This window comes from Felis catus, chromosome D1 (assembly GCF_018350175.1).
Source record: "Felis catus isolate Fca126 chromosome D1, F.catus_Fca126_mat1.0, whole genome shotgun sequence".
Classification (NCBI taxonomy): Eukaryota; Metazoa; Chordata; class Mammalia; order Carnivora; family Felidae; genus Felis; species Felis catus.
Window position 1 is genome coordinate 15,057,324 of NC_058377.1, and position 27,988 is coordinate 15,085,311.

At 52.6% G+C, this 27,988-nt stretch overlaps 2 protein-coding genes and 1 pseudogene across 4 annotated transcripts in view; 2 read left to right on the forward strand and 1 right to left on the reverse strand.

Moving 5' to 3' along the window:
* RNF214 (ring finger protein 214) overlaps positions 1-8,014 on the forward strand; it is a 54,462-nt gene extending 46,448 nt beyond the window's left edge. For 2 of the 3 annotated variants that reach the window (XM_023239140.2, XM_045038355.1), the window contains exon 15: positions 116-8,014. In XM_023239140.2, the coding sequence (XP_023094908.1) occupies positions 116-181 (66 nt within the window). In that variant the 3' untranslated portion in view covers positions 182-8,014. The remainder of the gene's footprint in view (positions 1-115) is intronic. The other variant, XM_023239139.2, reaches the window with a different exon arrangement.
* On the reverse strand, positions 2,854-24,708 carry BACE1 (beta-secretase 1). The gene is made up of 9 exons (XM_003992397.5): positions 23,931-24,708; positions 10,773-10,861; positions 9,061-9,277; positions 8,417-8,554; positions 7,551-7,685; positions 6,481-6,582; positions 5,970-6,119; positions 5,546-5,717; positions 2,854-4,876 (listed from the first exon to the last, which is right to left on the reverse strand). Exons 1-9 carry the CDS (start codon positions 24,189-24,191, stop codon positions 4,635-4,637), a joined length of 1,506 nt encoding a protein of 501 aa, XP_003992446.2. The 5' UTR covers positions 24,192-24,708; the 3' UTR covers positions 2,854-4,634.
* LOC101081830 lies at positions 24,190-27,024 on the forward strand (annotated as a pseudogene).
* The last annotated feature ends 964 nt before the right edge of the window (positions 27,025-27,988 follow it).

Sequence of the window (27,988 nt, forward strand, 5' to 3'; positions counted from 1 at the left end):
AGCTCTTCTGACTTAGTATGCATTCCTTAGACCTAGTGGACCTCAGTGGTGCTCTCTCCCCTCCTTCCCTCCGTCTTTCCAGATAAACCTGAGATATGTCTTTCTTCCTTTCCAGTGTATCAAATTCTGGGCCCAGACCAACACAAATGACACTTGTCCCTTTTGTCCAACTCTTAAATGACGGACCTGACTGGGGAGGAAGAAGAGGAGAAACTGATGTGAACAGGAAGCGCGGGTTCAAGATTTCTAAAACTCTATATTTATACAGTGACCTATACTCATGCCATGTACATTTTTATTATATAGGTAATGTGTGTATAGAAAGTCTGTATTCAAATGTTCGTAAATGAAAGTATGTATATTATGCAGAAATGGTTGCCCCCCCCCCACCTTGCAATTCCTTTGGGGGATGCAGATTGTAGGTAAGGTGATGTTTAGTTTGCCCTTGAAATTATGATATTCTTGCCTAGGGCTGTTTTCAAGTACATTATAAAAACCATCTAGGAAGCTGCTGTTGCTCTAAGGCCATCCTGCTTTGATTTGGCTCAGCCTCTAGTTAATTTTCTTAAGGCTCATGTATGCAGATTTGAACCCTGGTGCTCACCCGCTGTCCGACCAGATGCCTTGCTTACTGAAAGCCTCCGGAAGCCTCAGTGTTGTTCTAGCCACTCTACTCCAAATGGATAAAATGAGACTGATTGAGGGAAAAAAAATGTAACCCTAATAGTTTGAATTTTCATTGACTATTTTACTGTGTTAACGCTCATTATTTGCACATAGACATTAGGTTTACAGAATATTCTGTTTTACATCAGCAAAATTCACAGTCCAAGAATAACAACATAAGTGGGTCCCATTTCACCCCTGCCCCCCGTGAACTTCTGTCCATCTGACTTCCTGGATAGTCATCTCTTTAGAAACTAGCACAGCCCACAGGTCTTTCCTGGGCCAAGCCATCCCTTGCTGCCACTGCCTTGGCTTCTGATCAAGCTGACAGAGCAACCTTGTGAAGCCCTCAACTCTTCCCCTTCACTTCTGGTCTCTAGTCAGCCAGCCCCCCTCCCCTCTGAAGGTTAAGGCAGTTGGTTCACAACCAAGTTGTTTGGTGACCTTGGGTGAGCTCCAGGCAGGCACTGGGGTGAGGAGATGTCTGTGCAAAATTGCTTGCAGAATGATCTTGGGATGCTGGATTTTAATTTCTGAAGCAAGAGAATTACGGGGGACATGTTTCCTGTCCTGGGAAAAATGGAGGCCAGAGTGATATGAAAGGAGGTTGGATTTCAAGTTTAGAAGTCATTTTTCTATAGATAGCTATCTAGAACTAGATCATTTTTCCACCTTTGCTTATTGAGCACGTCTGGTTTTTAGGTTTATATGCCTGTGAAAGCTGTGAATCTATTAGAGCTTTGAATCTTTTCCTATCCTTTTATCTTTACTCCTATAGGAAATGGCTTCAGCTTCCTTCTCTTTTGGAACTGAACGAGAAAACACTAAGTGTTAACTAAAAGAAATTAACTCCAGGGGAAGGACATCATTATATTATCAACAGCTAAATTTTTCCCATTCTGGGACCTGGACATGCTTACTGGCACTAGTAACACCATCAAGGTAGCAAAGACTTTTCCTTTCAGCTCCAGTTAAATTCTCTCCCCTCTGTTTTGTTCTTTTCCTTCTTTGTCCTTCGTTCCTGCCTAGCAGTTTCTTGGCCGTAGACCTTCTCTTCTCTTGCCTTACTTGCTCAGGCTTGTTGACTGTCATCATTTTAAGGAGCTGGACTTCCCAGGACCTCCTGGCATCTTGTAGGGTGATTGAAATGGCCCAAGTACTCCCCTCTGTAGAGGTCAGGTGACCCACTTTCTTTGGTTAATGAAACGTTCATGTCTGCAGGTTGGTAGCTTTCACCAACAGAAGTGTGGCAAAATGGAAGACCAGTTCCTTTGTTATTTTCATTTGGGCGATTCATTTTTTATCTTGTAATCAAAAATTTTCTCTCTCATCAACGATGCAGTGCCCTTTAGTCCACCAGCAATATTTTTCAGTATCCCCTAAAAATCTAGAAATTAGAAATGGGTATAAAAGCTATTCTCTTTTCCACAAATCTTTGAAGCCAAAGGAATATAGCGAGAAGAAAGGAGGAAGTGGTGGGGGCAGGGGTGGGGGGCTTACCTGCTTCCTAGTAAAAGCCCCTTGAAAGCCAACTATAGCAGGATGACAAATGTTTTGGGGAGCTGTGTGTGGGAGTTGGGGCCTCATTGTTGCTCTTTTCTCTGTCTTGTTCAGAATCAGTCAGAAAGCAACATTTAAGTTTTGGTCATCCTCGTTCTCTCTTTTCCCTCTGCCCACTGGCCTGCAGGGATAGAGGCCATGCAGACCAACGGGAAAGGCCTCGAATACAGTGAGTAGAGATGGGACAGTCGCTTTTCAGGAGTTGACTTTAAAAATAGAGCTATATAATACATATTTTTTACAAGCAAGAAGCTGTTGTCAAGATTTTTTTTTCCCCACATTTAGAGTTAATAGTTTCAGGGTAGAAAGGAAGTAGCTATAAAAAGAAAAGTAAGTACAAGTTAAAAAAAATAGGACATTGGGACCTCGTAATGAAGGGGTTGAGTTTTATGCCCTGGAAAGAGCTGGGAAAAGGCCAGTTTTCCCCAACATGGGAAGAAATTACAAAACAGAATGTGGCATTTTCATTACACGGTAGCAGTTCTGGAAGTTTATTTACACAGTAAGTTCCGAGCTGGAAACGGACAGTCTCCAGTCTTCCTGACCGTCTTTGTGGTGAGGGGGTGTTCCCAGTCAGCCAAAGCAGCACCAAGTGCAAGGGGAATGAAGAGGACCCAGATAAAGAACTGTGATTCAGTACTCTTGTTTTATTGGTTTATGGCTTGTGGGCAGCTGGCCGAGGCCAGGATCTCCAGAGGCCCTCCTTGTGTTTCCCTTTCCCTCATCAGGTAATTCCACACTCGGCGGGTCCCACACCTGGAAGCAGTGTGTCGACAAGACAGCAATAGGACCCAGTGGGTGAACCAGGGGAATTCAGGTCTTCCCATTAACACTGGTATCCTAGTCGACTGTGTTAGAACTGATAGGGAGGAAATGAACTCGGTCCCCACTACCTAGCCCAAGAACCAGCCTGGGTCCCCAAGTGCTATTACTAGGAGTGGGGTCGTAGAGAGGAGGATAGGGGCGGAGGATGGCCTCCGGGAGCGGCTCGGGGGGTGAAGGAAGTGAGGAAGCCTTGAGGCTGCCAGCCTTTCCCCAGCAGCCTTGTTACTGAAGGCAGTAATGCTAGAGCCAGACAGCCCTGTGTTTGTGACACCAGGTATATAATGCTAGTGCCACTGTCGGCCGCCTCAGCCAGGTTCACGGAGGGGACACCAGAGAGGGAGACAAGGCAACGAAACTGCTCTGTATCACGTGGAGCTCTTACTACTACTTTACAGCTGAACGGAAGAAGTCCAGGCGGAGGCGTAGGGCGTCCACCCTGTACCTGTTGAATGAATCTCGAGGGTTCTGCTTTCAAGGGTGAAGAGGGGTCTCCTGCCCATCCCTCTCGGCACCTCAGTTGCAGAGCTCCAGAGGGGTAGGGGTCTGGGGAGGGAGCGAACATGGAGGGGGAAGACGAAGCCCGGCCCTGCTATGTTTGCTGTGTTCCAATTGCTGTCTTGTAGGGCACCTGGGGCTGAGGGGGGCTGGGAAAGGTGAGTGGTACCCGTCGCATGTGGAGTAGAGGGTTCAGGTAGAGACGAGTGGAATGAATAAGGTAGAAATTCATTTGTTAGATGGGACTTCTCAGTGGGCACTTTCCATTTCAGAGCGTTAAAAAGAGCTTTTCGGCTAGGTGAGCCCTTCTTCCCAACTCGCTTCTGGTCAGGCTACAACCACAGAAAAGAAAACGTTGGGTAGCAACACCCATCTTGCAAGATGGCCTTCTGTCTTGGAGATGCAGTCTGAAGCTGGGACTGGCGAGCGGCCGTGGTTCTGCCTTTTCTAGCTCTGATCCCAGCTGTTCCCTGTCTTTTGCGCTCCCCTCGTCTCCTCTTCCACCCGCCCCCGTTTGTACAAATACTCAGTCTAATTACATTTTTGTTTAATTCAAGAGGCAATCTTTGTACCAATGTGAGGCTCGTTTATACAGTCCCTATCACTAAAGCAAATAGCAGACTGTGCATCCGTTCCTACTGACTTTGGCCAGCAGGGAAGCAAGAGTGGCCCTTTCTCTGCCAGGGCACCGCAGACAGACACACACTGGGGCGACTCGGCTGTGATGCCACTACTTCTGGAACTAAGAAAAGAAGAATACTTTGGGTTGGAGAATCCAGAGGAATGGTGGGCAGAGGTTCAAGGCTGAAGTGTCAAGCAGCAGAATTTCCCAACTCGGGCTCGAGGTGACCGAGAATAATCCCACCACCAGAGTACCGCTTTCTTCCCTCTCCTGTTTCCTGCAGGTGCAATCCCTGTCACCCACCTTGCCAGCTTTCCCTCCTCTGTCGAGGCAGAGGCATTTGGTGGGCAGGGGAGGGTCTTGAGGTGTTCTGGCCACCGGTGCCATCTGCGTCTCCTGCTTGTGACCAAAGTGAACCACCAGATGTGGTCCAGGGGAATCTCTTGTCTTCCGCCCGTGGGCCTCCTCACTTCAACAGGGAGATGTCGTCCGCAAAGTCATCATGTTGATGGCGCAGGCAGCGGAGGCAGCGCCACTGGCACACCATGAGGCACAGTGGCAGCATGAAGAGGGCGCAGATGGCAGCCATGACGTAGGCTATGGTCATGAGGGTTGATTCATCTGTCTGTGGGATGTTGTAGCCACAGTCTTCCATGTCTGGGGTGACGAAAGGGCCTTCCACTGCTGCTGTCCTGAACTCATCATGCACTGGAGAAAGGGCACACGTCAGTGGGCGGCTCTCGTCGTCACAGAGCAGTTTAGCTTACACAACAAAAAGAACTTCCCGATAGGCCTTGAAATTAGCCCCCAAGAAGGCTCTAGCATCTCCTTGCCTGGAGGTATTTAGGGGCAAGACCGAAAGCCCTTGCTAGGGAGAGGCACACCTCTCCTCCCCCCAGGCCAGTGGGAGCAACAGCCCTTTCCTGTATAAGCATGCGGTAGGAACGGCACCTAAAAGTCAGTCTTGTGAGTTGACCAAAAGGCCAGCCCCACGTATACCTGGTAGACTCACCTCTTCGGCCGATACCCACTTGAAAGACCTGGCCACCGATCCTCAAGTGGCCGGCGTTCAAGCTCATCATGTAGCAGCTGACCAGGTCACTGTAGGCTCAGCCTGCTGCCCTTGGAGCGAGAGCTTCCCAAGGGCCCGAGGCAGCCCTTGCTGTTGCGGTCTGCAGCAGAGGCCACCGACCCATGCAGGCCTCACCGTGCCGGGCGGCACAGAAAAAGCACAAGCACGCTAGCTTTTGCCCAACGTGTTGGCTCTGCCTTGAGGCAACTGTTACTACCTCCCAGGCTGACAGGGGCCCAGGTATCCTAACTGCTGGACAGCGAGAACACGGACAGACTGACCCCACCCTCCTGCCTGGCTCTTACCGTGACAAGCACTGACAGCAAAGCCAATTCGTTTCCGGGCCCGATCAAAGACCACGTAGAAGCCCTCCATGATCACAGCTCCCATAACCGTGCCCGTGGAGGACTGTGAGATGGCGAACTTGTAGCAGTCATCTTGGGACGTGGCCACGTCTTCCACTGGCCGCAGGTATTGCTGGGGACAAGCAAGCAAGGAGGGAGAGGCTGTCTTCCTCACTCCAGCCCTCTCCCAGCCTCTGCCTTCCAGGTATCTGTGCCCTCAGGCTGCTCCTCCCTCTGCCATCCCTGAGCTCTGCGTGCTCCGTTTCTGCAAGAGCCCTCTTCCATGGGACGCTCCTCTCTACTTGTTCTTCCACTTGCGAGAGGCCATGCCTGGTCCCTGTCTCCCCGGCTGTACCGTGACCACTTCCTGGGCTGGGGGACATACCTGTGGAAGGATGGTGATGCGGAAGGACTGATTGGTGACCTCACCCATTAGGTAGAGGGAGATGACTGGGAAAATGTTCCAAGGGGTGGTGCCTGCTTGCCAGCACACCAGCTGCTCCCCCAGCCAAAACCCGTCCGGAAACTTCTCCGTCTATGTGGGCGAGAAAGGGATAGTGATGGGGAAACTGCCTTCTTCCAGCACCTTGCTTCTCCCGCTTTCACGTGACACTTCCCGGGCCCTAGATTTGCTTTTCTGTGGAATACCCGAGCTGGGGGAAGGCACGCTGAAACCCAAGAATCAGGGGAAGACGGAGGGAGGGCGAAGCCAACGCTTTGCACCAGGGGGACCGTGTGATGAGCCAACCGAGACCCAGGAAAGAGACTCGCTTTGAAGGCATTTAAGTACAAGGATCTAAAGGTAGACGACTTGGCTCTTGTTGAGACCTGTGACCTCCACGGACTTCCTCTGACACCACGTCATCTCTCGTACCCCTGCCCTTAGTCCCACTGACCGAGGATGCTGCCTTGATGGATTTAACGGCGGCTTCAAACACCTTCTTGGGCAAACGAAGGTTGGTGGTGCCACTGTCCACGATGCTCTTGTCGTAGTTGTACTAGGACGGGGGGAGAGGGTTGGAAGAGTCAAAAGCCTTTCTTGTTGCCAGGCCCTGGACAGAATCGGAAGGGTGAACCTGACTGCTGGGGGGACAGCCTGGCTTCGTACTTCTTAGGAGTAGATCCGTAGGCGAGTTGTTTAGCCTCTGTGCCTCAGTTTCCTCATCTTTAAAATGAGGATAATAATAGTACCTACCTCAAGGAGTTATTTTAAGGATTAAATTAATACATTTGAAGCGCTTAGAATTGTGCCCGGCACATAGGAAGCATCCAGTAAATACTAACTCTTGTTATCTTGGGTGGGGCAGACGTTCTCCAGATCTTGAAAATAAAAATACCTTGTATAGTGCTTTTAACTTTTCGTAGTCCTTTTATATCTGTTCTAATGTAACATCACTAAGGATCTAGATAAGGAAGACCCAAATGGTTTAGCTGCTATTTACTGAGTACTGCTATGTGCCAGGCCCTGGGAGAAACAATTCATCCATTTTTCTCTGTCTTCACCAGTCTTTGCAAAGCTGTTTTTCCCTCTGTTTTGCAGATGAGGGGACTGAAACGCAAAATAGTAACTTGCCTGAGGGCACATGGCTCGTAAAAGGCAAAGCTAGAAACCCAGGTTTTTCCAACTCCAAAGCTGGACTCTTCCACTTACATCATAGGAAGCTGCCTCACCAACAACTTGCCCAAGGCCATCAAGCAAGGCAGTGACTAGAGTCCAGACATGCTCTTTCCCTTCTTAGACCATAATCCACATGGTCCCTGTGAAAGTGCCCTGCCAGTCCCTAGCCCCAAACTTCAGGTCCTGTCGTGTTACCGTTAAGCTCGCGACGGTTCTAGGCTCAGCCCCCAACCCTTTCTGCAGGTCCCCTGTACCCCTGCTCCGTCCTCCCAACCTCATAACTCAGGGTCTGACCTCATGCTATGTTGCCTCCCCCTCACCTCTCCCTGGTCCCCCTGGTGTCGTTACCTCCTTGCAGTCCATCTTCAGATCCTGCCCGTTGATCTCCACCCGCACGATGATCACCTCGTAGTACCACTCCCGCCGGATGGGTGTGTACCAGAGGCTGCCCGTGTACAGTGAGTGGTCGATACCCCCAATGATCTAGGGAGACAAGGAGGCAGGTACTCGTGTCCCGGCACAGAGGGACAGGGAGTTACCCAGAGACAAAGCAACGGGAGCAGAGATTCCCTGGGCGGGGGTGGGGGGGGGGTGGGGGTGGGGGTGGCAAGGCCCTTTACAGGCCACCTTTCTCACCTTCCTGCTTCTCATCAATTCATGTCCCAAAGTGATTTGTAGTTTCTTAAATGTGTTAAGAATGTGTCAGGGGAAGACGTTACAGGACTTTAAATTATTTGTTTCAGAATCTCGCAGCCCTCAATATAAAGTTATTTAAACCTCAGCTGGCACAATAAATGGTAAATGAATGATTATTTGCTTCTCTTACAAGTTTTGTTTTCTCTGCTTGTTGGAGATGGAGAACCATTCACCAGTTGTCCTAATTAATAAATAGACTTTTAGACTCCTCACATCTCTGCCTTCTGATCATCAGACTAAATAAACTTAATTTGAGAGGTCTCATTTTCATTTCCTTTCAAGTTCCCTAACCATCTCATCCTTTCCAAGTTTACCATAGGCACCTGGAATCATTTCTGGACTAACGCAAGGAAGAAAAGGATGGAAAAAGAAAAACGGAGGTGGGGAATACAAAGAGGCTTCTCTTGGTTCTGAGTAGTGGAGCCCAAGAGTGTGGTGGAGCCTTAGAGGGAGGGGAGGCAGGCGGTGCCCACCCCTCTGCCCAGTGCCAGACTGCCCCTCTCTGAGGATCTACTCACCATGCTCCCTCCAACTGAGGCCAGCACTTCTGACTGGTTGAGGGGAAAGCCGGCACCACAGAGCTGCAGGGAGAAGAGGTTGGGAACGTGGGTCTGCTTTACCAGGGAGTCAAAGAAGGGCTCCAGGGAGTCATCGGGCTGTGGAGACAAGGAGTGAATCCTCACACAGAGGCCCTAATGGAAAGAGGCCAGCTTCCTAAACTGGAAGGCCAAAGCAAAAACTTGGGGGATGTTCCTTGGGAAAGACTAGTCGTCTTGAAGTACTGAGATTTGGCAGAGAGAGGGTTAGCAAGAGACACTGGCAGTACAAACAGGAAAGATCTACAGAATCTTTGATCCCCACGTGCTTAACCCGTTTCAGATTTATGGGGCGGGGTGGGGGGGGGCTGTCTTATTCCTAAGATCTTGGGAGTCGGTAGAAACCAGAGCCTACTCTTGGACCTGTCACAGTATCCCTCGCTATAGTTCTGCCCTCTACAGGGACAAGATTCAGATGGCCACCCCATCCCTGTGTTAACTAATCCTTCCAGCTGATTTGTTTCCCTCCCTCCGTCCTTTCCTCTTCTCTCCAAACCCGTCCCCCTGTGGCATGCAGGGAGTGACACACAGACACAGCACCCAGGGGTAGGCTTTGTTCCTCTCACCCTGGCAATTTCAGCATAGGCCAGCCCCAGGATGCCCTCCCAGTTGGAGCCATTGATGAAGAACTTGTCTGATTCAGTGATGGCAGCGATGTTGGCACGCACAGTGACGTTGGGGCCGTGGGGGATGCTCACCAGGTCGGTGCCCAGCTCTCCCTCCCACTTGCCCTGGGTGTAGGGCACATACACACCCTTCCGGAGGTCCCGGTACGTGCTGGACCTGTGGAAAGGAGGCAGAGATCTGTGGAGGCATGACCACAACAAGTGGCATAGGGATCCAGCCTCTCCCCTACTCCCAGATGCCTCCCCTTACGTCCGAGGCATCGTACATAAGGTACTTTCAGACTGCTCAGCAGACCCTCCCAGATCATTCACCCAGATCAGAATGGAAAGTAACCTTGCAAACAGATGACGGGAGCTATGACTGGGGCTCACTCTCCTGTCTCCATAGCTCATACCCCTAGACCTTGAGCTCAGGCCCTGTGAGGAACAAGCCTAGGCTTTGTGTATTGTGCCCGCTGCTGCTGAGGGACAGCTAGTGGGCATCTCTTCCCCCAGCCCCCAGCTCCATCAAGCTCCCAGAGAAAAGGAGCCTTTGACTCTTGCGGCCTTGGGACCCGGTGGTACCATCTGAGTGGTAGAGAACGTGCCAGGCGGGGTGAATGCGGAACCTCTCCGGCAAGTTCTTCCAAAGAGCGAATCGGCACAGCCCTCAGCAGAGCAGGTAAGTGAGTATTGCACACCACTTGTGTGGAACATGTTCATGAGCACGTGACACCTCCCCCTGTGTTTCATCACGCCACTACCCCAGCCTTGTGTACGTGCTGGAGGGCAGTGATGGGACTGGGACAAGGAGCTGGAATGAATTCCCTTTTGTGGATCCTGACCACGCCCCGTCACTGACTGCTGTCTTCAGACAGGGAGGTTAAAGGTGAAAGAGCCTAAGAGGGCAGAAGATGCCGAAGGTGGCTTTGGCATCTGCCTAGAAGTCCGAGAATAGGATTAAAGGCTCTGCTTACAGATTTACACACACAGAGATGCCTCAGACATTAGACGGCCTCTCGCCGCTTCTTGCTTTTGTGCTAAGGAGGCTCCCACGTCATCCTTCTCTGCCTCTCACCTTAAAAACCCACATCGACCCTCCCTGCCACCAGCTAGCTACGTCCAGCCGCTGGAACTCTGGACGGTGCAGGGAGACATTATTATGGCTTTCAGTCCCTGATATGGGTCTGGGCAGTGGGGCTTATGGAAGGTTCTTTCTTCCCTCCCTTGAACTGTGCAGTACCACCAGGAGTAGCCCCCGGGGGGGAGCACAGTGAAGGGAGCCATCACTGCAGCCTGCTCAGCCTGGACTGAGTGAGTCGGTGTTGCCAGAAACCTGAGAGCCACTGAAGGGACCGGGGTTGGGCAGGCTGGGATGACGTCTCCACGTCTCCCAATTCAGGCAGAGAGAAGAAGACTCTTGGGTTGGGAACTGGGGGGCTCCTCTGCTTCCTGCTTCCCTCCCCAAGGAGGCTGCCTTTGTCTCTGTACTGAAGCACTTCTTGGTGGTCCCTCGACCTCCCTTTTCCCAGAGTAAACCCCCTCACATCCCCCCTCCACTCCTCTCTCGGGAAGGTTCCGAGGAGCTCATCTTTCTCCCCAAAGCCCTCCCCTGACCCTTCTGGGCCCTGGATCATTGGGAAGGGTTCTCTCTAGCTCTCCCCAGGACTCACAGCTGCCTCTGGTAGTAGCGGTGCAGGAAAGGGTGGGGGGAAGCCCCGACTGCAAAGTTACTGCTGCCCGTGTCCACCAGGATGTTGAGCTGTCAGAGAAAGGGGAGAGAAAGATGTCATCCACACGAGGCTCTGGGCTCGCCACCTCCTTTGTCCTTCACCCCACCGGCAATAGACTCTCCCTTTGGCAGGTCCCGGTGAAACTTCTACCATGGGGGACAGAACAGCCTGGCCCCTGCTACCACCATGACCACAGACGGAATATGGCCTCCTGTGCCATTCTCGGCATGGCCTCGTGTCTGCTCCTGCCTCCTCCGCGGCATCCTGACATTTTCTGTGTTGCCAGAGCCACGTTATCTCTGGGGTTTTCATTCCTCTTGGTCTCTACTGTCAGACTGCCCTTACCCACTTCGTGTTCCTATCTGGTCGTGTCTGCAGAGCTTGCCCCTTCCCTCCTTTTCCAGTCCTCCTAGGGAGCAGATCACCCAGCAGGCCGGCTGGGCTCACATCCCCGTGCAGCCCAGAAATGCTATTCTAGGAGCTGGCACGGGCGAGGGAAGCTGTGGGGACCAGGACGGCGTGTTGGTGCCCACATGTTTCTGACCCTGCCTGCCAGAATGTGGCTCCCCAAGAAGGGCTCCCCTCCTGTCTCCGAGGTGACACAGGCCTAGGAGTCCTGCTATCAGAAATAGTAGGGAGCCAGGAGCCCACGCCGACGTCCCGGTAAAAACCCATCTTGTCAGGGCCCTGGGTTTTGGCTAAATGAATACAGACAGGTGTCTTCTTGGTGTGCAGCTCCTTCTAGTGTTTCTACTTTTCTCAACCCCCCTTTCTCCTTTGGCGGCCTGATCCGTCCCTCAGTCAGTCCAGAGCCACATCTTGAATATCTTAACTGTATCCTCACAGGCAAAGAGAGGCCACGCCTCTGTCCTCAGAAGCACGGTTCCCCAAGAACTGACCCTCTTTTGCTGACTTTTCATGCCCATCTCCTCTTCTCCCCTGACCTCAGGGCCCTGTCATCCCCGTGTCCTCTCTCCTCAGTGCGGTGAAGTCAGCTGACCTCAGTTGTGGTGCAGGCTCTGACCTTGTCACCTTGGGCAAGTCCCCGTGCTCCTCTAGGCTTCAGTTTCCTCCTCTGCCAGATCCTCTGGCTCCTTCCTGCTCTCAGTGGTCCTTGTGGCTCCGCTGACTGCACCTCCCCAGCACCTGCTTAGGCCTCCTGGCCTCCCCGTGTCCCCAAAGACCCTTCTCTAGGGCTGTCTGTCCCCCCGCCCCCCAACGCCCTCTGACCCTGCCTCCGCCCTCCTTCCCAGCCCCTTCTCCCCCCTGGTTCCCATTTCCCACCCCTGCCCTTCCTCCCCCACCGCTCCCCCGGCCCTCTCCAGGGTCTCTGGGCAGCCGCCGCGGCCTCCAGATGCTGTGCTTTCAGAATCCATAGAGCTGGAGGCACAGCAGTTCCGATTTCAGTCAACCAGGTTAATGATTAAAAAGGCTTCTCCCACCTACTCCCTGGAGCCCCTCCCCCACCCGCCAGGACTCTGCTCCCAGGCACTAGTGTTGGCCTCATTCTTAGGGATCCCTATTATCACTAGGCCCCAAAGAAGGGTCCCCATAGCTGTGCAAGACAGGGCTCCCTGGAACGTGTGCCTGGCTGGCTCCAGGAAAACGGCCACCTGGGCTTTTCTTCCCGAGGTCCCAGCTGGTCCAGGCCTCCCCCTCTACTCTCCCCTCCCGGGAACCTCTCCCTCCCTAACCAGGAGGCCCAGTCACTGTTGTCCTTCTGGGCCCAGCCTTACCTCCCCATCTGAGGAAGGCCCCTCCCTTCCACCTCAAAGGGGGTCAAGCCCAGAGCCCGACGACCCCCACCCACTCCCACACTAGGAATTCGGGCCACCACAGCCCCGTCCGCCACCTGCTCTCCATCCGCCACAAAAAATGGAAAACCAGCATAAGTGGCCGAGATTCCCTCCTGAGCAAACGTCCAACTATCTGCTCTTTGCCAAGTGCTCCTGGCTTCTGAGAGAAGCGGTTCTTGGTCCCGCCCTCCCAACATTTCTCACTCAGGCTCTCTCTCTTTCCTGCTCCCTGTGGAGGGCTCTCATGGGGGGCGCTTCAGGCAGCAAAGCCACCGCCCGGGATGCAACAGGGCAGGTAAGGGCGGCCTGGAAGAGGCGGGTTGGAGCGAAGGGGTTTCCAGCGGTCACACCTCCAGAGCGAGGCCTCGCCTCTTACTGCCCCGGAACAGAGGTTGAGGCCGGCAGATGAGACCTCCCTGGCCCCCACAGCCAGCCACCGCCACCTGCCCGCCGCTGCGCCCACCTGTCCTTCCCCTCGGCTGCCCCTGCCCGGCTCCCTGCCTCTCCCTCAGGTACGTTCGCCCTCGTACAACCACCCCAACCCCAGTCTGGGTTCTTCCCATTGGCATTTACAACTGCTGGAGTCTCTCCATTAAAAAAAAAAAAAACCTTCCTCAATCTCACATCCACCTCCAGCCACCATCCCCTCCCTCACAACCCAAGTTTGCAGCCAAGCTGTCTTCTTTCTTCACCTCCCACTCGTTCCTCAACCCATCCTAAAACGGGTCCTCCTCTGCCCCTCCCTCCACTACAGAACAGCCCTTACTACAGCCGGCAAAGGTTTCGAATACAAAAGACGTGTTTCACATCCGTTCCCATCTGACTGTGAGGACTTGCTTCTCCCTCCTAGACACACTCTTCCCTGCCACCCCGTCCCGTGACTGTCCTCCCCATCCCTGACCAGATCTCCTCTGGTCCGCTCGGCAGGCTCCCTTCTCAAGGCTCGGCCTCCGGCCCTCTTCCTCTCAGGCCCTACCCTCCCTCTGCCATCTCCCCTGTGGCCACAGCTCCAAGTATCACCTCTGCCCCCGAGCTGATAGCCCGAAGCCCTTTCCTCCCCTTTGAGCTCCAGAAGCACATAAGCAACGTCCTCAAAGTCCCCTCAAGTTCAGGATGTCTAAAACTGACCTTCCACGGCCCCACCCGTTTGTCTCTCCTCAGCCTTCCCCGTGTCAGTGGATGGCGTCACCATCCATCTGTTCTCTCTCTAAGTCAGCAACGGGGGGGGGGGGGGGGACATCCTAACACCTTCCTCTTCTTCACATCTCCATCCGATGCATCGAGTCCTGTCCAATTAACCTTCTCAAAAGTCTCTGGAATTTACTCATTTCTCGCCACCTCCCTTGCCACCCTTGGGCCGAGCTTTCATCACCTCATTCTGGAATATCACAATAGCTTCTCAACTGGTTTTGGCACATTCGCCCTGGACCTCTCCAACCTGTCTCTGCACTATGGCTAGGGTGGTCTTTTCCAAGTGCAGATTTGACTATGTTGCCCTCCCATGTCAATCGATTCCCTCTGCTATGAAAATAAAAAATGTAAGCTTTCACATTTCCTGCAGGGCCCTTCCTTGTCCGGCCCCGCCTGCACAGCCAGCCTCGTTGGTCCTGTACTTCCCAGCCCCTGGCCCGCTAGCTCATTGGAGCTCCTCAAACCAGCCATGGTCCTCCCCTCGAAGACAGACGCGAAGGTCCTTCACTGTGCCCAGACATCTTCCTTCTCGCTGGCCAGTCTGTCTAGTCATCTGTCATCCCGCAGTCCGAGCTCAGAAGGGACTACCTCCTCGCGGGGAAACACCAGGTCATTGTCTTATTAAAATGCCTCCCTAGAACGTGTCACTCTGTCACGTCACGTTGAATCTCACCTCCCTTGTATCTAATTTTTCAAAAAATCCCCATCGTGTCCCTAATGGGTTTCACGGTACCTGGCAATAAGTAGTTCTTGAATTAACGTTAAAGGAAAGAAAAGGGGAAAGAGCTACTCTATCCTGTTTTTTGGATGAAGGAGAGAGCCCTCAGTGGCTCCCCAGCTGTGGGTGTTTGTAGGTGTAGCTTGAGCTCAGACCCGTCTTCCTCTCACCGGCCCCCAGGTTTGACTTGGGACGCAAGTGGTAGTAGCCTGGGGTCCTGGAGCCATCTTCTTCCCCAACCCTTGGGGCAGGCTGACCCAGGAGTCTCTGTAGCTATTATATTTTAGATTCCCAGGAGATCACAGCCTGGGGTCAGGGCTAGGTCACTGCCAATCACTTAACAAACAAATGCTCCCCCACCCCATCACCGGGGCCTCTGAGGGAAGGCAGCTTCTTGGAAGTGCTAACAAGCCCCACAGGGAGAGGCACACCTGCCCATTTCACTCTGCAGGCCCGGCTCCCCAAGAGGAGTTTTCAGCAAAAGATCTTGGGTGATGAGATAGATATGGAGCCGGTGGGTTGGTGAGTTCTGGGTAAAGCCGGTGAGTTCTTTGTTCTCCAAATCTCACCTGTCTTGGCCCCAGCCCTCAGCAGACAGGGATAGCTTAGATTCTTCTGGATGAAAAGAGCCTTCGGGGGTCATCTGTCCATCAGCCTAGAGAGATTCTGAAAGGCCAACTCTGAAAGGTCTCTGGTTACTAAGATCTACAACCTGGTCTGGTAGTCTATCCCAGGGCCCTAGGAGGGGGCTTTAACTCGAATTCCTCCTATCAAAGAGGAAGTCTCTTTCCTTGTGTGTGGGCCTCTACTCTTGTCTAATAAGCCTTTTAGCAAAAGCTAGGATTGGAAGGCTTTCTCCCATTTTACAGCGAAGGAAACGGGCACCTGGAGTGAGTGGGCAATTTGACCCATCTAACACAATAAGCCACAAAGCTAGACAAGAACCCATTGGTTCTGACCAACTCCATGTCTGGTGTTTCATTTCTTGACCTTCCCGTCTTTCATTTGGAGAGGAAGTAGATGGTACATTGCTACACTGATCAATCACGCTTTCCTGTACCCATGTCTTTGTGTGATCCCCTCTGACATCGACTCGAGGCTTGGCCATGGGATTGCTGTAACCAGCGGAGCGTCAGTAAGGGGGGAAAGCAGAGGCTCGATAAGGGCCTGGGCACTGGGGAATGTGCACCGGCCTCTTGGAATGCCTCCCTGATATTGTATGTGGAGAAGCTCCGTCTTGTCTCCTTGAAGATGAAAGACTTCATGGAGAGGGAGGTCCGGCAGGCCCAGCTTTGTCCGGCCCCCCGCTGACCCACCTGCTGAACGCAGCCACGTGAGTGAGTCCAGGTAAAACCTGGAGAAGAGCCACTAGCGAACCCATGGAATCCTGAAAAACAAAATGGCTCTTGTTTTCAGCCACCATGTTTTGGAGTAGTTTGTTACACAGCATCAGATAACAGATCCACTATCTGAATTAAATCCCGAAAATCCCGTCCTCGGGGGCATCTCACCAACCCTAGGTCAACCCCGATGAACATTTCTTGTCACCTCCCCCCCCCCACCATGCTTCTCAAACGCATCATGATCTCAGATGCATGATGACCTCTGCACTTTCGCATATCCAGTTTCCTAGGCCTAGAACATTCTCTCCATGTTTTGTCTAACTTCTGTCTGTCTTTCAAGGCACAGTGTAAATATCCTTTCTCCCAAAGGTCTTGCCGTGATGCCCTCAGCCAAGGTAAGGCTCCTTCTCTTGCAGGTCCTCAGTAACACCGGTGCTTACTTGTATATCACTCATCTTATCTCATGTCTGCCTCCCACACTATGAGCTCTGCACAAGGGTGGGGAGCACTTCTGTATCCTTATTATCATATTCTTCCCTAGCGCTCAGCAGGTGCTCCATAATGACTTTTTTCCACAATGACAGTAATTGCCTCATTTCCTGTAGTTCTCTATGACCCTACAGACTCTTGCTATTAATTCTCAGCCCCGGGGTCCTTGCAGGGGTGATTTCAGCCTGGTATACCATGTATGGTGACAGTGACAGTGGATGCCCACTATATCCATGAAATTGACTAGATTATCTACCCAGGTTCTTAGAGCAATGGTAGTGACTTCAGGACTCGGTCCTAGACCTTTGAGTCAGCTTCGTCTGCTTTCCTGAGGGGACATTCCCAGACCTGAGCGTGCCCAACGCTGAGAAAAGGGGGCAAGGAAGGACAAGAGGAGCCTAACGTCAGCAGCTGGCAGTGGCCGAGGGCCAACAGAGCGCACAGTTCCTGCCCCCAACCGAGTCCAGCGATTGGATCCTGTCCAGGTTCCCTCCGCCTTGACCAAATCAGCTGATCCACTGGAAATTCTTTCCCTAGACATACCCTTGCTTTCCATTTCTCTCTCCAGGCTAAAGCTGATAATCGATACCTGGGAGCAAGCAGCCTGCCTGGTACCACTTACCCTACCTTGGGCTGTTTTTTGGTTTTTTGGTTTTTTTAAAAGGAATCCAAAGGTGGCTGGGTCACCCCAAACCTTATCTAGTGCACCTTTCTCCCTTTAGACAGGATGTTCCATTTCCCCCAGGGTCAAACCCAACTCAACTAATATTTATCAAGGCTTCCTATTCAGCGAGATGATGGATGTGAACGGTCAAAAAATGTACATGTCTGTTCTTAAAGAACAGATCTAAGACAATGGTTTTTCAAACTTTTTTTTTTTTTTTTTAAGCAGCAGAACTCTTTTCCAACTTTATGCAGGATCTCAATATACCAAAGAGAAAAAAATAAGAATTGTTCTTTGGGAGGGAGAGGTTTACTTCCTTTGTCCCTCTCACCTCCTGTGGCGGCTCTTGAGGCAGCTCTTGAACACCTCCAGCATCCACAGAACCCACCTGGAAACCCGCTGGTCTGGGAGGGATCATAGCAGCTATTGGCTACCTGCTTTTCATTGGCAGACAGCAAGTCCTTCCTACCGTCTAATCATGTCCTGCCCACAGGTGACAGTTGCTTTCATCTTCTCTTGGTCTGTCCTCAGTTGAAAATACAGCTGATCTCTGGCATAAGCCCACTTTGCTCCAGGGCACCTGGGTCATGCTCAGTACAGGCTTGTTTGAGCCATTGGGAGATGCTGTGGTTCACGCCTTGAGCTATTTGGCAAGAGCTCCACAGGCACTGGGAAAGAATTGGTGGGGTTCACCAGCCCCGAGAGGCCAATGCGGTCTGGACACGGGGGTTACAGCGGGCAGTAGAGAGAGTAGCCACAGGTTGGTACAGTCCAGGAGACCTGGTGAAAGAGGACAGGCTGGGGTGGCAAGGGCAGTGAGCTCCGTGGCTTTGTCAGAGTCTGTGGGGAAAAAGACCAAGGAGTCCTAGCTCCCCCATGTCAGCCCTTAAGACTACTGATTCACCATTCCCCTAGAGGGAGCACCTCCGCCCTCTCAGGAACCACTGGCTTCAGCACCTGAGGATTTGGCAGAAGGGCATCAGTGAATGTTTCCCAGCCCTCTGGGCCCATCCTGCCAGAGGCAGCTCAGGGCAGTTCTAGGACCAGGAAAATGGTCTGGCTCCCGCCTAGAATTCTCCACTGCCCAGGCCCCCAAGAGACATGTTCCCAGCAGAGAAGATAGTTGTCTGGTAGGGGAGCTTCCCTGAGACATGTTTCTCTTCCTGGATTTGCCACCAAAATTTTCTGCTTAGATCTTTTTTGGAGGCACCCAAGAAGGGTTCCTGACAGTCTTTCCCCTACCCCCCACCTGCAGCTAAACTCCTTCTTTCCTGACCTGGGGAGGCAGAGGAGGAGAAGTGTGTGAAATGAGTGTGAAAGAGTTGCAAAGCCCTCTTATGCAACCTGAAGCCAGTTGTGGTCTCAGGGACTGGGTGGAAACTTAGAAGTGGGATCTTGTCTAATCTTGCCTTGTCTAATTTGGATGGTGGTTCTTTGAGACCAATGTTTTTCAACCTTTTTAGTACTGGAAGGAAGGAAGGAAGGAAGGAAGGAAGGAAGGAAGGAAGGAAGGAAGATGGAGGAAGGAGGAAGGGAAGGATTGTTCTGGAATTCCACTGTATAAAACCAAGAAAAGCTCATTTAGGAGCAGGGAGAAGGGGGGAGGGTTTGGTGATGGGAGGGGTGAAAGGTCCAAAGTCATTACCTCTTACCTTTCTCCTAACCTTCTCCTTCATCCTTGAGTCCCTTTATAGAATCTCACAAATCACAGTTTGAAAACCATTTTAGGGAGGGGAGGTGGAAAACCATTTGACCCTTCTTGGTTTCTGAGACCCTGAACCCTCATAGTTTTCTACTTCTCTGATCTCTATTTCTATTGCTCCCTTGAGCCCCAGTCTACGTTCAATATTCTTGTCCTAGTCGTTTCCCTCCCCCCTTTTCCCTCCGTTGTCTCAAAGAACAAGTTTGCTAACTTGGCTTCCAGACCACCTCTCTGCAGGTGACTCCTGAGTCTACCTGTCCGGTCATAACCCCTCACCCGGTTTCCAGATCCCCATGCTCAGCTGGTTACTAGATTCATCAATAAGAATGGTCTACCGGCATCTCGGAGACAACCACACGTCTTAGACTGGAGAACACTGGAAAGAACCCAGGATTTGGACTTGGAGTCCAAAGACCTGGACTTGAAACTTGGCTCTGTTTTCCTTAGCGGAGTCTCTTTGGACAAACCACTTCGTCTGTCTGAGCCTTATTTCCTCACCCCCGAAATGGACATGCTAGTACTTCTCCCTTGCAATTAAAGCAGGATCATAAACGTGGAATTTTGATGAACTATATTGTGCTTTAAAGTTTGCTCCTTTTGCTGTGTTCCCTGATGCCACAGAGAGGTCACAGGGAAGGGAATCTCGTCTCTTCCCTCTCCCTCCCCAGGAGCAGAGAACACCTGCTTGAACTGACACGTGAATGCTGGATGTCTGAGGACTTCTTTCTATCCTTGCTGCCACCGGCGTCTTTCAGGCCCTCGTGTCTGACTGAGGGCCTTGCCTCAGGCTCTAGACTATCCCGCTATGCTCCACACTGGAGCTGTTTTCCTAGAACCCACACCACACTGGACCACTCCCCTTCTCATATACTCAAAAGGACTCCCGACTGCCTGCAAAGCACAACCCAACCTCCACTCAGCCTCACAGCACCCCTGCCATACAACTTTCAGCTTCTCAGCCCAGCTCATCGCCTCTCTCCATGAAGCGTCCCCCCACCCACCCCTCGCCACCCTACCTCCAAATAGCAAAGCTTTCTCATCTTTCTAGGCCATACTCAAATGCTCCCTTTTCCAGCAAGCCTTTCCCAACACCGTCAGTAGTAGCCGCTTCTTCCTTTGCACCTTCTATGCCCCCCTGTTCTTCTCTTTGTACCAAATGCGTTCAGTCTCGTATGCTGTTTAGCTGTTTATATGTCTGTGTCTCACACTGGATTGCAAGTTCTCCACGGGCTAAGACCATGACATTATTTTTCTCTTCTGCTCACAGTAGGTGCTCAAGAAACATTTGTTAAACTGCAGTGACTACCACCAGATCTCGATCCTCACAAGTATTATCCTGGGCTTGGACACTGATGCTCATCCCATTATAATGAGATGATATCCTTTCACTTAAGCGAAAAGGATGAATGGGCTTCTTTCTCCACAGGCTCCTATTCTGCACTTACAAGCACCCATCGAGAGTTCTATTAGTCTGTCCTACACTTTATTCACTCACTCAATGTTTTTAGGTGCATGTTCTGAATCTGGCACTATCATAGATACTAGATAAGAGAAATAAGACATTGCAAAAAAAAATTTTTTTTTTCCCAGAAGACCTTGTCCTCAAGAGCTTGATGTTCTGAGAGGGAAACAAACACAAAAACGCCATAATATGTTCTTATAAGTGTAACGAGGGAGACAGGAGAGGGTGTCCCGGCAGAATGAAAAGAAATGGTCGTGCTAAGCCCTCTCTTCTCCCCCAGGATACCCGGCCAGGTGGCATGGCAGAGTAGAAAGATCCAGGTGAGAGAGGGTCTCTGCTTACTGGCCTGTCTTCTGGCCAATTGTTTAAATTTTCAGTCCCCATTTCTTTTGCTGGAACTTGTGAGTGATAGGACCATTTTTGTATATTGCCGGAAGGATTGTAAAGAAGAAAATAACCTATACAGAATATATTTGAAAACTTTACATAAACTACAACCATAAAGACAAGTGTACATTTGTCCACCATTACTGAATAAACCAGCCCCTCCTGCCCACCTTCCTGGTCCCTCAAATGGTCTCGCATCCTCCCAGATCAGAATCCTGAAATCACCCCTGATGTCTTCTTCCTCACGCTTCATGCCAGTGTCACCAAGTCCTGTCCAGCTGTCCTGGAATGTCCCTGCATCCTGGTCTTCTCTTCCCTTTCCACCTTATCATGGCCACATGCTGCCCTTGCCACAGTGCCTCACACCCAGACTGTTGTGACAGAGCCTCCTGCCCTTGTACCTCTCAGTTCTATTCTTCCTAAAATTCAGATGTCTCTTCCTAAAAGATTGCTTTTTCTATGGCATTCCCCTGTACAAATAAACTCAAGCTTCCCCCTATATCTGCAGACTGAAGTCTGAACCTTATAGCTTCATGTTGAAGGCTTTTGGCAATTCGGCTCTATCCTGTTTACCCAAACCTGTAGCATTAACCAGACTGGCTTTTCACTGCCTCCTGAACAAACATGCATGAGCCCAGACACACGTCTCATTTTCTCATTCGTTGCGGCTTCTTCTGGTCTCAGGGACCCAGGCTAAGGATGGGAAGAAGTGGACATTCAAGTTAAGTGCAGTTACAGTTGTGTGGGACAGGTACCATTTCCCCACCGGGAACAGCTTCCCCTCTCCTAGCCATCCTTCAAGACCATGCTCACAGCACACCTCCTCCAGGAGGCTTTCCTTGATTTTACCTCCTGAACACCTAAAGCACTCACTCTTCGAACTGCTGCGGATCAGTGCTTCTCGAGCTTGAGCCAGGGCCCCTGAAATTCCAACTCAGTAAGTCTGGGGTGGGACCCGAGAAGTTATGTTTGTAATAGGCTCTGGTGGCAAAGGTGTCAGTGCTGCTTTGAATGACCTTGTACTGGCACTTCCGCTTTCACGCTCTATACTCCTCGTGGGCAGAAAACCTATCCCCTGTCTCCCTGAGGATCAGCTCTCAACCCCCCCACCTAATCACCTGGCATACGGAAAGTGCCCCCCAAGTCCCACTTCTACTTGTTCAGAGCACCCCGCCAACCACATTCTCATCTGCTCACAACAGCCCCGCCAGGCGAGGGGAAAGGGCCTCCTTCTCGAAACTGCCGGGGAGGGAATCAAAGTCACCACAGAGCACAGACCGGCTGGCATCGGCTTGTGTTCACAGCCATAGGGCAACCCAGAGTCTCTCTAACTGTGGGCTCCCCGGCAATGGTTCCTTGGGCCGATGTTCAACTGTAGGCCCACCTTCCCTTTCTAGGAAGGAGCGGGAAGGAACTGACATTCGTCGGGCAATTACTCTCTGCCAATTTCTGGACTGGGGGATGTACACACTATCTCAGGGGGCCGGGGAAGTACAATAACTGGTCCCTCAGTCCTATGTGTGTAAAACATGGTGGCCCAGAGCTCCCAAGTTCTTGTGCTTCCTTGCATAGCACAGAAGAGAGAGATGTGGCCAGAGAAGTCAGCAGAAAGTGACTTCTATTTACTGGAGGTCACCTGGGTCTGCGTGCGTTGTCCAGGGTGATTTCCCCTACAAGGTCCCATTTAACCCTTGCAAAGGGGATCTCCTTTCACCCGTTTTGAAGAACAAGGCAACAGCCTCAGAGAGGTTGCTTAATTTGCCCCAGGACACATAGCTGAGAAAAGGAAAGGCTGCAGGCTGTACAGCTGGAATTCCTGGTCTGTCTGGTGGATCCAGAGCCCCCTCCGTCGTGTGTCCATGCCCCAGGCTGTAACAGGGCTTGCACAGCGTATCAGTAGCAGATCAGGGAGTGGGTTTCAGGTCTCTACACCCCCCCTGCTACCTGAGAGTACCTGCCCAGGCTGCTAGGGGCCTATCCTCACACGGATTTGAGACTGTTTCTGGGGAAGTTATCATGCACCGGAAAGAGAAGGGGTCCATAGGGGAGACCGGAGCCTTGGATGAGCTGGGGAGGTAGGAGGTAGGCCTGGGTGGCAGGGACCTAGGAAGAATTGCTTCCATCAGGTAACTGGGGGGCAGAGGTTTGCGTCTCTCCCAGATCCAGTGTAAGAGCTGTCTGAGAAGTTCAAGAGAAGTGTGGCTGTTCCCTCTAAACACACTCCCACCTTCACGGACCCTCCCAAGGACAGGCCTCCCGACAACGGATCCCACAGATCCGTGGGGGGGGGGGTGCCTCACAGAAATGTGCAGGCTCGGATTCAAGGTGACACACACCAGCACATGCAGAACCATCCCGCCACCCGTGCCCAGGCCCACCCCCGGAGGAGGCAAATGTGCACAGAGGGCAGCAGCCACGACACCCCACCCACGCAGGCACAGAGGGTGCAACCTCCCCCAGCCACCTTGGAGGAGCCGCGAAGGACTGGAAGGATGGGGAGAGCTGGCAGTGTTTTCTCCACCGCCGCCGGGCTGCCTTCACCCCTCCTCCCGCGCCTATCAGCTTGTGGAAGGAGTGTCATTCTTAGAAGGGGGCTCTGGCTCCAGGGCTGCGGTTTGTCCTTTCCCCTGGCTCAGTTCAGTCAGTCCCCTCTGGCCTGTGCTGCGCGTGGCTTTGGGGGGAGGAGGAGGGGCCGGAGTGCAGGAAGCACAGGGGGAAGGGGAGGGAGGGCCCGGGGAAGCCAGAGTCTGTCTGGGGCTTCTGAGCTGGAGTGGCAGTCAGGAGGAGGTGGGAAACCCCGCTTTGCTGTCCCTGTGGCTGCCTGGACTTTGGGAGCAAGGGGTTTATTCAGCTCGTGTCAGGGTTCCTGGGTCCTCAAGGTGCTGGGAATCATGGTCAGAACCCCAGGTTCCCAGAACACCAGAGGAGGGGAGAGGGTTGGGTGACCAAGATCCAGAGTGCTGGGGTGGGGAGACTCAGGCTTGGCAGGGCTGACACCTGTTCACAGCGTCCCTATTGCCTGGACCCTTCCCCGGGCCAGCCCCCCCTCCCCGCCCCCGAGTCTTTCTCTTGCCCCAAATCCTTACTGAGGGGTGTGCATGTGGGATTGGGGGCGAGGGGAAGACAGTCAGGTGAGGGAGCCCGGGGAAGCCTGTGAGGGGAAGGGAGGTGGGAAAGGGGAACTTCGGGGTGACTGCTGCCAATAGGATCCCAGAGGGAATATCTGGGGGGAGGTCCCTCCTGCCCACACCATCCGGCCCATTTTAGCGGGGCCCAGCATGCTGCACCCCCCTCTCTCCCCTCTGCTCCTGCAGGGAGGAGGGGAGGGCTGGCCTGGAGACCTTACCGTCTGTGGGGGGCTGCCCACGGTCATCTCCACGTAGTAGCCCTGACCGGACTTGCCCCTCAGGTTGTCCACCATCTCCACAAAGCTGCCCCTCCGGCCCGGCTCCTCTTGTTCCTCGTCGGTCTCCCGGGGCAGCCGCAGCCCCAGGGGGGCCCCCCCTAGCCCGCTTCGCAGGGGCAGCCGGATGCCAGGCTGGGTGCAGTGGGCAGGCAGCATTCCCGAGCTCATCCACAGCAGGAGCCAGGGCAGTGTTTGGGCCATGGTGGGCCTGGCCTTTGGGGCCCTCTGGGCTCACCCTGGGACCACGTCCGGCTCTGTTGCCTGCCCCCAACTCTGGGTGCTGGTGGTGGCTGCTCAGGAGAGTGAGCGGCGAGGCATCGGGGCTCCAGAGCCTGCAGGCCCCTCGGCCGGCCCCCCCCCCCGGTGCCGTGTGTGGGGGGATCGGGCAGGAGAAATCCGCAGACGGAGAGAGGAGGAGACGGATCCGAAGCCGGCTACATCTGGCCAGCGGCGCCCAGCCTCAGCAGAGGTCTGGGAGAGGACGGCTCAGGCTCGGCGGGAGGCGGGGAGGGGCGGGCATGGCAGGTCGGCGGCCGCTGGCTTCTCGGTCCTCCCCCTGGGTGGGCGGCGGGGCAAGGCTCAGGGGGCTCCGGGGGCGCCCGCAGCTGCGTGTGCTGCTCAGGCCACCGTAATCCGGCTCTCAGCTCCCAGGCAGCCCGGGGAGGCGGAAAGACTTGTGGCGGCGGCTGTCAAAGCCAAAGGGTTTTCACTCTTCCCTGGGACCGCTGGGAAGTGTAGTCTTCCCATGGCTGGCAGCCCAGCTTCCGGGGTTGGTGAGGGGTCTGGGATGCCCTCTGCCGAGATGGAGTCCACCCTGCAGGACCCTGGCAGGGCGGGCCGGGCCATCTCGAGAGAGCGAGAGCGGCGGCCGACTTCGCAGTCCGTCAGTCCTTCGTTCTGCATTTATTGAGCACCCACTGCATGCCAGACGTTCTTCCAGGCACTGGGGCTACACAGAGAAATAAAATGCACGTGCACCATACAAACTGATGTGGCATTAATGAATAGGGATTTGGGGGGGTACCTCCGGGGGATCTGGGTGACTCAGTGGGAGGAGGTGGGGTTTGATTCGCACTGTAAAGAACGGGTGGGATTTCCACAGGCAGATATTGCCGGAGAAAGAGGAAGGGGGGTAGACGGATATTCTAGGCAGCCAGCTGCATAAACAAGGTCCAAAGGGGAAAGCCCAGGGGCACTTTGTCTCCACTGGAGCCTGCAGTCTGTGGTCTTCTCTCACCTGAATCTTGTTGTGCCTTTGATACTCTACCTGCCCTCACCTCCACCCCAGAGGCTGAGTCCCCAAGATCCTCCTCATTTCTGTGCTGTCAGTCAGACTCAGGGTAAATGTCCACTGTCAGCTTCCAAGTGTTACCGCTCCAAGAGGTGTCTGTATACTGACTGGTCAGAGCTGAAAACAAAAATCTTCATAGCCCTGATAGCTTCATGGAGAAAAGCTATGTGATTACATCAACATATTATTTAACAAGCATGGAAAGCTGTTGTTAAAATTCAGTAGTTCTGATAAAAGCAAAGGTGGAACTTAAACACGATGACAGAAAATCGTAGAAAACATGAGAGGGACGGGCTGAAACTATCCGCGTCAAAGGCAGGTGTAGCAAAGGGAAGGTCCCTATCACTATTCTTCTCCCACATAGTTTTAGATCAGCCTAGCTAATTGAATAAGATGAGAAAATGAAACACATTCTGTAAATATGAGAAAGCAGGCAGGGTGCAGCAGTCCCCGGAGACGCCTGATGGTCTGTTTGATCGAGTGTGCCAGGGACAGCTTACACCTGGGATGGACTGCAGAACAGCAGGTACCCGACTTGGAAGTCCAAGTCGAACGTAGAAGGACAGCCTTACTCAGCAACCAAGAGTCAGCTGTGTCCAAGGCGATCTCAGCAGCAGCAAGTCCCTGTGATGGTTTCCCAGGGGGAACCGAGACTGGCATTTTTTTTTTTTTTTAAATTTTTTTTTCAACGTTTATTCATTTTTGGGACAGAGAGAGACAGAGCATGAACGGGGGAGGGGCAGAGAGAGAGGGAGACACAGAATCAGAAACAGGCTCCAGGCTCTGAGCCATCAGCCCAGAGCCTGACGCGGGGCTCGAACCCACGGACTGTGAGATCGTGACCTGGCTGAAGTCGGACGCTTAACCGACTGCGCCACCCAGGCGCCCCCGAGACTGGCATTGTTAGCCGAGACGCCAAGAGGTGGTTAAACCAGTGCTGGAAAATCCAAGGAGCTGATTTCCAAGTGAAAAGGCAGGCTCCATTTACTGTTTGAAGCTTCCGCCCCAAGCTTGCGTTGTTCGTAAGAGGACCTGCATCACACCTTAATCCGTAGCCTTCCTTTAGGTCTTAAGGATCCTGAAACGCTACCACAGACATTGGATTTGGTGGAACAGCAGCCACGACTGAGGGGAAGAGCAGCAAGATGCTGCAGCACATTGACTATGGCACGAGACGTATCCTGCAAGGTGGCCAAATCCTCACTGGCGCCTGTAAGGCTTTTGACGAGCATAGGAACTTGATCCTCTGTGATTGTGATGAATTCAGGAAGATCAAGCCAAGGAATGTGAGGCAGCCAGACCATGAAGACAAGCAGGTTTGGGGTCCAGTTTTGCTCCAGGGGGAGAACTTGGTTTCCATGACTGGGGAAAGACCCGAAGATGCTGGCGTTGCTCGGGTACCACTTGCTGGGCTTGCAGGAGGCCCTGGGGTTGGCAGGGCAGCGGGCAGAAGAGTGCCAGCTGGTGTTCCAATTCCCCGGGGCTCCTGCTGGATTAGCAGGTGCTGTCTGAGGGGTTGGGGGGCCATCCCAACAGGAAATGGCCCCACAGGGAAGAGGCGCTGTGGCAGCTTCCACAGTTGCTGTTGCTGCCAGCATTGCTGGAGCCTCAACTCCATGCCCACCAAGATGAGGGACCCCACCCACGCGTGTGGGCTGAACACCACCCCCTCCAGGTATTGAGGCTCCTCCTCCTGGTGTGACGCCACCTGTGGGCCCACCGGTTGGGTCTCCCCCCGCTTGAAGGTCGCCAACAGGCATGCCTTGTCCAGGAAGGAGACCCCCCTCTACCAGAAATTAGAGGTCCACCCCTCCCCCCCAGGAATGTATCCGCCAAGATCCTGGGATGCCGTTGACCCTTCTTAAGTCACTTTTTCCCCTGCAGTTCGTCTTGTGAAACCGTGTACAGTGTTTTGGGAGCTTTTGTTCCCTCGTTGCTGCATTAATATTGGTTAATAAAATCACAGAGCAATTTAAAAACATATAGGAAAGCAAAGGAATCTTTGTTTGCAGATTATATGATATGAACAGGGAATCCTAACCAACAGGGTCATTAGACGCATGTTTGAAAAGAAAAGTCAATTTAGGGGCATCTGGGTGACTCAGTCGGTTAGGTTGAGTGTTTGACTTCAGCTCAAACCATGATCTCCCCGTTTGTGAATTCGAACACACCTCAGACTCACTGCTGTCAGCGCTGAGCCTGCTTCAGATCCTCTGTCCCCCTCTCCCTCCCCCCCCCCACTTGCGCTCTATCAAAAATAAACAACTATTAAAAAATAAGTAAATAAAAATCAATTAAAAATCAGGAGATCAATGCATGTGTGGGAATTCTGTATATGATAAAGATGACATTCATCTCAAAAGGAGATAGATCTATTATTCAATAACTGTTTGGGGGACAATTGGCTATCCATTTAGAAGGAAAGAAAACGAAATCTCTATCTCATGTAAAAATAAACTTCAGATAGATCAAATGGCTTAACATGAAAAATAAAACTACAGAAAAAAATAGAGGAGTATTTAATAATTTTATGTTAGCAAAGGTCTAACAAAACTCGGTTTTGTTTTATTTCATTGGGCAGGCTTGGCTACTTAAATTTGGTTTTTTCGTGTTTATTTTTGAAAGAGAGAGAGAGGGAGACAATGAGAACTAGTAGTAGAGGGGAAGAGGGAGAGGGAGACACAGAACCTGAAGCAGGGGCCAGGCT